General features: G+C 38.0%; 1 protein-coding gene across 4 annotated transcripts in view; it reads left to right on the forward strand.

Annotated features, from left to right (window-relative positions):
- The window catches only part of USP6NL (USP6 N-terminal like), a 214,965-nt gene extending 203,676 nt beyond the window's left edge, over positions 1–11,289 (forward strand). For all 4 annotated transcript variants that reach the window (XM_077836674.1, XM_077836681.1, XM_077836689.1 and 1 more), the window contains exon 15: positions 7,306–11,289. In XM_077836674.1, the coding sequence (XP_077692800.1) occupies positions 7,306–8,756 (1,451 nt within the window). In that variant the 3' untranslated portion in view covers positions 8,757–11,289. The remainder of the gene's footprint in view (positions 1–7,305) is intronic.
- The last annotated feature ends 2,502 nt before the right edge of the window (positions 11,290–13,791 follow it).

Here is a 13,791-nt window from a genome sequence, read left to right on the forward strand (position 1 = left end):
TAAACTCAATCTTTGGACCAATGGTGGAAACAAATTCCAGTTAAGGCGGCAACACTGAGACCACCTTGTTGCTAATTCTTAGGTGTTCAGATCTGGAGACTCTTAGCAATTGATCTTAAAAATCGCAGTTGAAGGGGTCAAGGTAAAAGTGTGCCTGAGGCTGCAGGTGAAGCTTTAGGCGGAAGTGTGGTGGAACATGATGCAGAACTTGCAAGGGAATATTTGGCATGTTACTGTGACAAGTCATGAGATGTTTTATTTGCATACTTTTTCTCAACAGAGGGGCTTGCGCATTCTCTCTCTGTTTCTATGGTTATTTGCTTGCTCTTTCACTCTGGGTATTTATTTTTATTTTTTTTCTCATTTTGCTTTTTTTAGAGGTGAGGATGTGAACCTGTTTTTCTTTTTCCTCTGTTCCTACCAGCACCCGACATCGTGGTCTTCCTGTTCGCTACTACCCCCCAAGTGTCTCCTGGTATTTTATCTCTGGCTTTTTCACTACATTCATGTACATGATTTGCATGCTTCCTTTGTGAGTTTGAGTCCTATGTATTTGCATTAATATGCATGGTGACGGGTGTGCAAATTATTCTTCCTGTTTTTATTTCATGTGCCTCAAAGGATTTCATTTTCTTTAATTTTAGGTTAATTTAAGAGCTCTTATTGTTTTCAAGGGCAGTAATTTATTTTTGACATCTAATGCAGTTGATAGCCCCCAAGAATGATTGTTTGTTGATTTCTAGTAGGTATTAAACACACATTTTATAGCTTAAAACAAAGTGCTTTTTTTTTAGGAGGTGGCAGTGGTTTGGAATATGCCTTTATGCTGTAAGATTCTTGTTAGTGGTCCATGCCACTACCCCATCACTTTTGATGATGTCTTTAGTCCTGGTTGTGTTATGGTAAGAAGTGGTCAAACCTTAGTGAATGTTAATCTGAGCATGACTGAGCCTGGGATTCAGGTATGTGTTTTGCTGCTTTGCCTGTTAGGAAAACTGAGCATAGCTAACAGAGTTTAGTAAAGTGGCTGTATCTAAAGGGTGGAGTGCAAATGCTTATTGACTGATCCAGACAAGACTTTCGATGGTTGAGTGTGAGGCTAAGTTAATTTGTGTTGTATGGAGGCTTTATGATGAAGATGTAAAGCTGTCTTTTTTTTCATCCTATATCTTATCTTTTGTTTTCTATGCAGACTCTAAGCTCCAGTATCATCAAATCATAGAAAGCTAAAGCCTGGTATCACGTTATTAGAGTGCCCACGGTTTTATCTTTCTAAAGAACAGTTGTAGGCTTGGAACATTTTGGCTTTTACTCTGGTCTTAGAATTCATTCTAAAGTTTAACAGCTTCACAGTAGTGTTCCATAACTAATATTACGGTGTAGGGTTGTTCTGACATCCTTTTTATAACTATAATTCAGGTTATTGCATACATCATATAAACCACACACACCAATGCTAATGCACTCTGTTACTGTGGACTATGCGAGAAAGATTACAGAAAATAATCTTCAAAGCAATGTAGAATTCAATAAAAAATGTCTGCAATAGTCTCGCTTGGGTTTTATGAAAGCTTAATGGTAATTAAGAGATCTTAAGTGTGTCAAATTAAAAAAACCAAAAACTTATTGTTCAACCAAGCACATTTCAAAGGATTCCAATCTGCTCTATGTGACTTTCTTCAAGACTGTAAGAGAAAGGAAAACAGTTGATGCTTTTAACTGTGTATATGCAAATACAGAAAGCATTGATGTAGGTACTGGAAGAACACTGGAATGCATATTTAAATATGAATGCAACTATTTATTGTTTAAAAATAGATGGAATAGTGACATTTCAAGCATGGAAGACATTATTGACAAAGGAGGACTATTTTTTCTTAAGACGACGTTTATTGCATACAAGCACATTAAATTATCTGTGTTAAAATTACACCATTATAGTTATTGGTTTCAGAGTAGCAGCCATGTTATTCTGTATCCGCAAAAAGAAAAGGAGGACTTGTGGCACCTTAGAGACTAACAAATTTATTTGAGCATAAGCTTTTTTGAGCTACAGCTCACTTCATCGGATGCATTCAGTGGAAAATACAGTGGGGAGATCTATATACACAGAGAACATAAAACAATGGGTGTTACCATACACACTGTAACAAGAGTGATCAGGTAAGGTGAGCTATTACCAGCAAGACAGTGGGGGGCGGGGAGGAAACCTTTTGTAGTGATGATCAAGGTGGGCCATTTCCAGCAGTTAGCAAGAATGTCTGAGGAAGAGCGGGGGTGGAGGAGGGGGAATAAACGTGGGGAAATAGTTTTACTTTGTGTAATGACACATCCACTGCCAGTCTTTATTCAAGCCTAAGTTAATTGTATCCAGTTTGCAAATTAATTCCAATTCAGCAGTCTCTCGTTGGAGTCTGGTTTTGAAGTTTTTTTGTTGAAAAATTACCACACACCACACAACAGAACTACTAACCCAGGAACCTATCCTTGCAACAAAACCCTTTGCCAACTGTGTCCACATATCTATTCAGGGGACACCATCATAGGGCCTAATCACATCAGTCACACTATCAGAGGCTCGTTCACCTGCACATCCACCAATGTGATATATGCCATCATGTGCCAGCAATGCCCCTCTGCCATGTACATTGGTCAAACTGGACAGTCTCTACGTAAAAGAATAAATGGACACAAATCAGACGTCAAGAATTATAACATTCAAAAAACAGTCGGAGAACACTTCAATCTCTTTGGTCACTCGATTACAGACCTAAAAGTTGCATCAACAAAAAAACTGGATACAATTAATTTAGGCTTGAATAGAGACTGGGAGTGAATGGGTCATTACACAAAGTAAAACTATTTCTCCATGTTTATTCCTCCCCACCTCCAACCCCCCCACCCCCTGCACTGTTCCTCAGACGTTCTTGTCAACTGCTGGAAATGGCCCACCTTGATTATCATTACAAAAGGTTTTTTCCTCCCGCTCTCCTGCTGGTAATAGCTTATCTTAAGTGATCACTCTTGTTACAGTGTGTATGGGAACACCCATTGTTTCATGTTCTCTATGTATATAAATCTCCCCACTGTATTTTCCACTGAATGCATCTGATGAAGTGAGCTGTAGCTCACGAAAGCTTATGCTCAAATAAATTTGTTAGTCTCTAAGGTGCCACAAGTACTCCTTTTCTTTTTGCAAATATGGACTAACACGGCTGCTACTCTGAAACTTTTAGGTCTGTAATCGAGTGAACAAAGAGATTGAAGTGTTCTCTGACTGGTTTTTGAATGTTATAATTCTTGACGTCTGATTTGTGTCCATTTATTCTTTTACGTAGAGACTGTCCAGTTTGGCCAATGTACATGGCAGAGGGGCATTGCTGGCACATGATGGCACATTGGTAGATGTGCAGGTGAACGAGCCTCTGATAGTGTGGCTGATGTGATTAGGCCCTATGATGGTGTCCCCTGAATAGATATGTGGACACAGTTGGCAACGGGCTTTGTTGCTCTTACAACAACCCATAACTCCTTACAGATCACCTGAAAGTTGCAAACTACTTAACAGCATATAAAACCGACATCGCTTCTATATAAGTGATATATATCACTATCTAATGTTACACAAACTTTTTTTTTTGAAGGACATATTGTATGTTTTTGCTTCGCAGTTCAGATTTCATTCTTATCATTAAAATACAGTTTAGTATTACACAGAAGTGCTTCATTTTTCTGAAATGCTGCACTCCTTAATTTAAAAAAATTAATTGAGACAAATAAGATGGGAAAAACTAATGACATATGGCTCTAGTGTTGCGAATATTTATTAAGGGTGAAATTCATGCCTGTGCAGAAGACAAGCACAAGGTTTTAAGTTCTGCATACACCCTAGTTGGAGGGCATAAGTGGGACATAAATGATTTAAAGGTTTTGCAGAGCCTCTGTAGGGAGTGAATTCCACCCCAAAAAGAATATGGGACAGTTTTTTAACTGTGTGATGTAGTGTTCAGTATATTGTCTTGGAAAGCCATCTTTATGAAGAAATCTCTCAGCATTCTTAAAGCACCTATCATCATAGTTTCTATGTACTCTATATGGATTGTGTAAAAAAAACAGAACCATGCAGAATAACATTCAGTTCTTTCTTACTGATCATGTCATCTGTGCGATTTGAGTGCACTTGCTGATTCAGGTTTTCTAAGACATTTGTGGATTTTCTATTAGCCTCTTCATAATTTTTTCCTCTCTTTTTCTTTTTCTGTGTCTTGGAAATTTGTGGGAAAACCATTGTAACTTAACTTTATTTTCTTAATCTTCAACTTGAAAGTTTCACTTATCTTCTTTTGAAATATAACTGTAAGAGTGGCACGATCTACCACTCTGCATAGGGATGCTGGACTCTTCTGTGACCTATCAGGTTAGCAGGAGTTAGTGCCCTGCATAAATGAGCTGAGTGAATTCTGCTGACTCTTTGTGGCAGGAAGCTTGTTAACTTTGCCAAGTTATGAGACCTTCTGATTAGAGTGTATGACCTGATTAGAGTATAACCAGTGATAGACACAGGAAAACTTAAGAACAGTCAGGCTGGAAGGATTAAGTTTAGGCTGATGTTTGTTTTAAATTACCAGTGCAGCAAGACCTCAGGCAGGGGGTAAGTTTGACCTTACACAGCACTGTAGACTTCATTTGGAGCAGAAGGAAAATGACCACGAGCATACAATAAGCATGAAACTGACATTAGTTAGGCAAGTAGCAAACAGAGACTTCTCTGTTAAACTCTCATTTTGTTACTTTATCTCTCCCACCCTCATCATGTTTCTGTTTTGTGAACCTGTCACCTTCTGCCTGACACCTAGACTGTAAATTCTGTTTTTATTTGCCTATGCAGAATCTAGCATAATGTGGCCCTGATCCTTGATGGCAGTTCCTATGTGCTATCCAATGATGATCTGTTTCTGCCATCCCCCTCTAATGAGAATCAGCTGTCAAAGATTTAACTCGTATTATTGTTTGTACAATTTCCATGATGTGATTAATACTTCTAAGCAGTATATTTTAGAGAGACAAGTATGTCTGAGTGTTTGTTCAGATGCACTATACAGATACGCAGAATGAATTGTTCGTACAAATAACTGGTGACGACGAGATGTTAACCTTTAACTTCAGAGTTTCGAGTGATAGACGAAAGTTTCATGGTCCTGTGTCTCTACTGCCTCAATGAGGATCAAAATACTAAATTATTTCTCTACCAACCATTTTACATAGCTTTTCTACATAAATTTTCAGGAAAACCAGGGCTTTTTTTCTGTCCTTTTACTTAGTAAGCTGATATATGATAGAGTTTATTTGGCTATGCTGTCTGATTTTTAAAAGTTACAGGCAAATTTTCAAACAGATTTTGTGGGAGATGCATTTAAAAATTAAAACTTTTCTGTTTATAATATGAAAGAAATTGCTGTGCATAGGGAAGCTACAATTTTATGAGGTGTAGAAATAAGATTAAATATTTACCAGTATAAAATAAATATTTACCAGTATTAATTTAGAAGGGGGAAATAGCTATGACTGCTGAAAGGAGAGAGTAATTTGAGCAGAAATGTTGGTATAAATAGTCATATAGGCATTATCAGACAGGTTGTATAGTTATCATTTCTCTGTTTATAATTAAGTCTTTTACAAGGTTACAATCTGGAATATTGTGTCCCCTTAAGAGACTGACATTTAAACACTGAATGACATATGTTGTGCTCATAACCAAAAAAGAACTCTCCACTTATATGCTGCTCTTAAGTAAACGTTGTTGTCTTTCACTGCCATCTTAGTCAGAACAGAAATATCCATGTTCCCATGTGGCATTCAGATTCTGTGGTGATGGAGACCATAGTAGTACCTAGATATTTAAATAAATTCTCTTCTAACTACAATGACCATAAAAAGAACGGAAGTTAAAAAATGAAGGTGGTAAGCATAATCTTTTAGTTATACTGTACTTTATGAAAAGAGGCTGATTGGCTGATACAGTAGTTACACTTAAATGCTTTGTCTAATGTAACCATTAGTCCATTTTAGTGAACTTACTGTTCAGTGTTTAACAAAAATCTATGTTTAAAAAATAAAAGCTCTTGTATAGTTTGGGTGTATAGCTACGCTGGGTACCCATTTTTCTTGTGTTTTGAAGTCTCTTGGCCTTGTGTTTCACCTTGCATGGTATAGTTGTCTAGCATAACTGCACACCTGATTGCATACTTATACTAACAAAGTTAAGAAACAAGCATTTATATGCTGAACTTATTTCTGACTTCCCGGGGTCGTTAGTGTGTGTGTGTGTGTGTGTGAGAGAGAGAGAGAGTGTGATGTAAAGGGTTTCAAAAATTTGCCAGACAGCTGCAAGCCAGTGGTCTAAACCTAATAGGCATATTTCAATAAGGAAGAAGTAGGAGCTCAAGGATAATGGCCTTGTGAGAAACCCAGCATCTCACCTTCAAATGCTGAGAAGGAGGATGGGACTGGGTTTCTTACCAAGGTTTTGTCCCTCAACCCCTGTTAGGACTCAAGGTAGAAGGTCACTAATAAAATTGAAGTCTTCCTTCTCTATGTATCTTTCGGAAGGGAGAAACCGCTATCTCTTTCCCCTTCCTCCAGAGCCTCTTAACTGCTTCAGTGGAATGGGACTTCACTAATCTACTCCTCCCCACAAGGTTTTTGTGGGGATGAAGAGGGTCCCCTCCATGAATACTCCAGTACTCCACTGCTAATTGGTTTCCCAAGCAGCAGTCATGTAAAAATGACATGACATATCCCAGTTTCACTTCTTTCCACAATGTTCAATATAACAGTGGTAAAACAGACCAGGATCTTGTTAATTGCACTCTAGTGCTTGGGAAAACTCTGAGCAGCAGGATAGCTGCTGCAGACTCAGGGAGGCAATCAGTGCAGTATTGAGTGCATATTTAGTTCTACTAGTATCTTTGAAACTGTAAAAGATAGGAATTTAGACAAAGTGTACCTAAAATCATATTTAGGCACTTAAACAAGTGGCCTGATTTTCAAAGCTATATAAAGTACGTTTATATGTCCATAAATATGTACATTATATATGGACCAGAACAAAAACCCTAGATCCAAATATAACTGAACTTTGGGTCTGAGATCTAAATCCAGAGTTGAATTTGGCTGGACCTTTGTCTTTTAAGTATTTTGTTTTATTTTGTTTGTGTGTGTGCGTGCCTTTGTGTGTGTGTGTTAAACTGGCGCACACAGTTCCAAATGAAGAAGCCTCAATTTACTTTATTTCTTCTTTTTTAGGTAAAGAAGATGAATTTCCAAAGAAGCCGTTGGGACAAATTCCATTGGAACCTCAGCCTGCCATGCTTAATCTTACTCATATGCTCAATGGACAGAGCAACGCTAGTAGTTCAAGAACACAGACAGCAAGAAGGACAGAAAGGAGACTATCTCCTGAAAAAGTACAAGAAAATTCACCAAATAACCGAAGAAGAATTAATTTACTGGAAAGGAAGCCTTCTTCAAAACGACAAAAGCCTGGACCAGTAGACCAGAGTGGGCTATCTAAGAAAGACGTAGATATCAGAAAAAAGCCTCAGTCAACAGTACAAGACAATTCTAGACAATATAACAATGCAGCTGCTAACCAAAATTCTAATGCTACTTCAGATACAAGAAGGGAATTTGTACCTAAATGGAATAAACCTTCAGATATCAAAGTTATTGAAAAGACTACAAAACTTACTGTGGAGATAAAAGGTAGGTCAGTAAACCATGCTATGTCAGGTACGCCACCAAGTCCTGGTGAACCACAGCCATTGAATGTAAAGCAAAAGATGAGGGGTTTGGATGCTGATGAAGGTAAGCGAGGGTCTAACGCATCGCAGTATGACAATATTCCAGGTGTTGACCATGAGAATGAGAATCCTGTTGAGGAGATGCTAGAAAGAGCTCATCCGCAAATTCCCAGGAATGTAACATACTCTAGCAGTCCTAGAAAGCAAGGTGCAAAAATTCCTGGCCCACTAAAAATATCCAACAATTATGCCATCAGTTCCCAACCGAGAAGCCCAAGATATTCATCTCAGTCTGATGGGTCAGATCACAGACCAAGTGTTAAACAACCACCACCATCTTATAGTAACCCACCTATGTACCATGGAAACACTCCAAAGCATGCCTCCAGCCCAATTAGTGCAAGTTTTATACCTTCACAGTATAATCATGGGAATCGAACCAACACTTCTGGTAGACCGTATGGTTCTATCTTTTCAACAGATTTTTCTCCAGATATACCACATATGAACTCCTATCCTGCCAATCGCCAAAATCCTATTTCTCCACCTTCTAGTCGAATAGAAGTCTTACCTGTTGATGCCTATCCTGGCAACTCTAGATCACCTGCAGGTGTCAAATTTATAATTCCTCCAGTGGATTATTTGCCAGACAACAGAAAGAGGCCGGATGCTGTTTATATGTATAGACATGAGATATATGGGCAGCCCTGGAACCAAGATGCTAACCAAAGCCACTTGGGTAACTTACAGAAGTATCCAGCCTTTCAGCCAACACCTATTCAGGACCATAATCTTCCAAATGTTTCTGTGGATAGTCCAATAAGATATAGGACTTCACCAACCTTGGAAGAACATGGTTCAGCACAATATCAATATTCAGGCCCACCAGCCCCTGCTCAGCACTACAGAAACCAAAATGATGGGATGTCTATGCATGAATCAGTGCTTCTGTGAGAATCAATCAATGCTAACTAAAAAGCAAGAGCTGAAAACATTAGATATATATTGCTGTGTTTATAATTGTCCAAGTCAGTATTTTATACAGAATGTGGGCAGTTCATGCAATTCTCTGATAAAGTAATAACATTATTTCAAAGCAGTTTTAAACTTTGGCTGAAAGGTAGTTGAGCTTTTAAACTTGCATTGAACCTATTGAAAGGGATCTGATGCACATAAACATAGCAATAGTAGAGTCGTCTGCAAAATGTGTCTAACACTACCATGTTTCTGAAATTTAAATAATTTGCACAGAGCTATGATCTTTCTGCCTAGCAACTGTAACACATTTGCAAGCTGTATTTTGACTGACATTAGAATGCAGTAAGTGTGCTTGTGCAAATACACAACCATGTACATGGAGAAGAACTAAAGAGTCTAAAATGTAGATGCATTTACTCTTGAGCTAGGTTAGTGAAGTAGTTTTATTTCAGTTTAATTATTTTCTTTGTAATTTATTTGATAAATGACCCATTCATTTTGGATGGCCTTCCCTGTCTTTGTATACAAACTGCCTCAGTAACCCAGGATCTGATTGAAGTTAAAGAGATGCTCTGGGTTGTTAATGTAATCTTACATGGGATGCTATTTCCCAGTTAATCTCCATTCCTTTGGCTGCTATCTTGCCTTTCCCTCAGCCAGAAGGAACAGACAAGCAAAACCATGGAGCCAAAAAGGGTGTCACTCTGTTCTGGCTGACAAATGGTGCTTAAAATCAGGGCAGTCTGAGCGTAGCAAGTCTTTAGGGTATGGGTGAACTTTCAGCACGGAATCTGTACCTTTGTACCCAAATCCAATGTTGCAAAGCAATGCTTTGTGTTCCCATTTAAGTCCTCTGAACTATTTGAGCACAACGTATACAATGCTAGAAGCAGAAACAGAACTGCATTCTCATTGCATGCAGCCTTCCCATGGGGTCTAATTTAGCAAACCAGTCATAGTGTGAGCTACTGGATTGCCAAATAGTCCTCTTATTGGTACAAGAGTATTGCCCGTCACTTGAAACTTGGGGGCAGAATATGGAGGTTGTGTAGCTATTTTGACCCTCTGTGTGTGGCGTAGGGTTGCCAACCCTCCAGGATTGCCATGGAGTCTCCAGGAGTTAAAGATGAATCTTCAATTAAAGATTGTCATGTGATGAAACCTCCAGGAATACATCCAACCATAATTGGCAAACCTAGTGCTATATGCATGCATTCAGTGCTCTTTCCCATGAGCTTGATAATGTCCGTTCAATGACATTTTGCTTTTGCCCTCCTTTTTCCAGAAAGCAATAGGTTCATGTCCAGGGTTGGGCAAGTGCTGCTGCACTGTCAGGCTGTTGAGAGATTGTGCGATGTGCAACCCTGACTGTTAATAAGAAGCTTAATAGACTCTTTGTAATTAAATATTTTTTTTTAAATTAGTGTTTGCAGCCTTTTGTACTCTACATTCTCCTTGGCTTTCATCCACTGTGAAAAGAAAAAAATTGCAGATTAAGTGGCGTACTTGGGGTGCAGGCTTGTGAGCTGCTGAATGTAGGAATTACTAAGCACTCTGAACTCTCATTGAAGTTAATGAGAGCTGAGGGTGACAAGCCTCTTGCAAGACTGAGTCCTTAGAGCTTTTAACAGAAAAGATTTATAATACTTAAATACCAAAACACTGGTAAGTTCTGGGATGCTTAAAAATCAGTCTTTGTTTGGGGAGGTTTTTGTCATTTGCATTTTCTTGGGGTGCGTTAGCTAAGTACATTGAACACTAGAAAACAGAAAAAAAATTCTGTTAAAGAAGGAGCAGTAGTGCCTATTCTTGCTGCAGGTTAGCTGTCTAGGTTTTAAGGTACAAAAGTAAAATGTTTTTTTTTAAAACATGGAAGTAACATTTAGTATATTTCACACACTTCTTTTGTGTATATAATGAGCGGTGTAATTTTTAATGAACTGGGCAGTTTTATATTTTAAAGATTGCAAACTGCAGTGAAGTAACAGTAGCTAAGCACTACACTGAAAAACTCTAAACTGAAATTGAGATGATGAATATTACTTGGGCTTACCTTAGTTCGGATTGCTTATAGCAGCTTAGCAATGTATGTATATAATGTGGTTAAGTGTAATAATCCCAAAGTTTTAACCATGGTTCTGTGATTCATAATAAATAAAGCTGTACAATTTACTTTGTGCTAGCAGCCTGGGACTGCTCCAAAATATGTATCAACACTAGTAAATACTGTAGATTTTTATATATAAAATATATACACACTATTTTCTTATGTCATCTGCAACAGTTTTTTAACTGTGTATTCTATTTTGATGTGGTTGCATTTTTAACATGTATAATAATAATAATAAAGTCTATGTTATGTGTCTTTTTTACCACGTTTGATTATGCTTGTAGGCAAAAGCCATAATTCTGGTCTTCCCAGGATAAACTATTATTTTTTAAAAATTAATGGTATACTCTTGTATAATGTATGCCCTATTTAATTTGTCTGTATGTGTTTTCTTTTAGACTGAGCAATATCAATATAATTCCTAAAATGCCTTGTCATTGTTTCAGAAGTTACCGAGTATTGATTGTAGTCTTCTTCATCGCTAAATGTAGCCCTCAGCAATGGCTTTAGAAACAAGGAGTCTGAACTGTCATCATAACTTTCCTGCCCTATCCCAGTGTTCTCACCCTATGTCCGTCAACAGCAGTGGACTTATTGACATGATAGGCCTATAAAATTTTACTAATCAGACTGAAAAATATAATTTTACTAATGATTTATATAGCAGAGTGATCTGAACTATGCTAAAGGGAAACTGGCACATCATAGTTTATAGAATAAAAGTCTTATTTATGGGTAAACTTCATCTGCCTATTTAAGGTAAATGCATTGCAAGCATCAAAGGAATTATTCATGTTAGTTACCAAAAAGCTCAATATTACAGGCCACAGTAGGAGACAACTCTATCTGTAGCTTGCAGTAAGAAATTCTGCATTGGCTGGTGTATTGGATTAAATGTCCTGATTGGAGCTTTTCCTTCTCTGCTTTTTATAATTCTAAAACATGCAAACAGTAAATATAGCTCCATAAACAAATTTAGGGCCCATTTTTTCCTTCAGTAACACTGGTGAATTCAGTGGGAGTTGTATCCCCATAATTGAGAGCAGAACTGAGCCTTTATGGTAAAAGTAAAACACATCCCAACATCCCCCACAAAAATAAACAAATTTAAAAGTGCCAGCACTGATGCTGAGGAGCTTAGCAACTCCTGGGCCATGGCTTAGGAGAGCTGTCTGAATGTTAGTCAAAAATACACCCTTGAAGTGAACCACTCAATAATTCCAGAATTAGATTTGAACAGTAAACAACATCAAAATGTCAAAAAGGCAGAACAGCCTAGCAAAGCAGAGAGGTAAATCCCTTTGATTCCCTGAGGAACACATGTACATTTTCCAAGAAGATTTTTTTTAAAGATTCCTACCCTGAGTTTCACATTATCCTAGATATGACTTTGAAATTGGACTTGCAAATTATAGATTTTTTTTCTCCCTCGTGAGTCCCATTACACTGCTTGCACAGTATATGCCACCAAATGCCCACCTTTTCTTTTCCAGCAGCGTTCGTTCAGCTGCCAGTACTTCAGTGAGGAAAAGACCCTTTTTATAGTTCTGTAAACATGGCATGTGTATGAAGATCTGTGAATGTAGCACACTTAAAGTTTAACATTTTAACCTGCATAGTTTGTCTTAGCATTTTCCTTTTAGGGAATGTCAAGCCAACGCAAATGCTTTTCAATGCACTGTCACAACAAGGAGATAGCTAGATCAGTAACAAAAAATCAGAACGATGATGGCAGAAATTTGAACATGGCCTTTAAAATGGTTGCCACATGTATCAGGCATGAGGAAAGAAACTGTTTTGGGGCTGCTTTGTGCCATAAGGAATTTTTTCCTGGAACAAAGAACCTGAGTTCTCCTGAGTTTCTTGGTTCCTCCACTGCCTAACGTTGACTAGTTTTGTTTGTACTTATATTGTAACGCATCAACAGAAAACCGCTCATGCTTTTTACAGGTACAAAAACTAGAGAGTTTGAATCTTCTGAGAACCAACATTTCATCCTCTGGCTTTTGACACTGATTTTGAAATTGGTTTGTTCTGCTTGTGTTGTTTGGGTAGGTCAGACAAAACTAAGCTGTGCTGAACTTCATTTTTCTTTTCTCCCTTCATTCTGGTAACCTCCCTTGACCCATTCTCTGGACTTTCCTGAACAACTGTGTTCCATTCTTACTCATCTACTGCTATTCATTGGTAATGCTGTCAAGATGGTTAAGACAACAGAGGTTACCATGTGTCTCTTCAGCCTTTTCCAGATAATGTCCAAAGCAAAACTGTATTCTGTGCATTGAATGCATTTACCCACAGGCCTTAATGATAAAAGTTTATTTAGGGGCACGGTAACATATTATACATGTTCTAAGCCTCTCTTGTTGTGGAAACTTTTTTTAAGGGGGTTTTAAAGGCTTTCTGAAGTGCATGTAAGTGAGAGAGAGTGTGTGAAATATTGGTGCTAATCTCTGAAGATCATGTTACACTTCAAAAATACAAAAGAGGTAGGGACAAATTCTTTCTTGGATATGTATGCACATTTCCCTTCAACACTCCACTTACTGTCTTTGTCTCATCTTTTTGCCTCCCTCTCTTGCCACTTTAGCTCTGACTGTGATGCCGGTCTGTCTGCTTTCTTTGTCCAAGAACTCTTTTAGAACAGTGGCTAAAATGATGCTGCATAGGGAGACAGCACATTAGAGGTGAGATTGGAGTTATGGAAACTGCTAAGGATATTATCTGGGGGTCTTCCTCCATATTTAGCAATGCAGGTGCAATTCAGAAGGGGAATCGACTAGATAAAAGGTATGTCAGCCTTCTTAATGGATATTAAGATATTCAGTATAGTCTGAATTTGCAACGCCTTTTCTTTTGGGAAGATGTGTTCAAGATAATTATGAACAGGTGTCTTCCCCA

This window comes from Eretmochelys imbricata, chromosome 1 (genome assembly GCF_965152235.1).
Source record: "Eretmochelys imbricata isolate rEreImb1 chromosome 1, rEreImb1.hap1, whole genome shotgun sequence".
NCBI lineage: Eukaryota > Metazoa > Chordata > Testudines > Cheloniidae > Eretmochelys > Eretmochelys imbricata.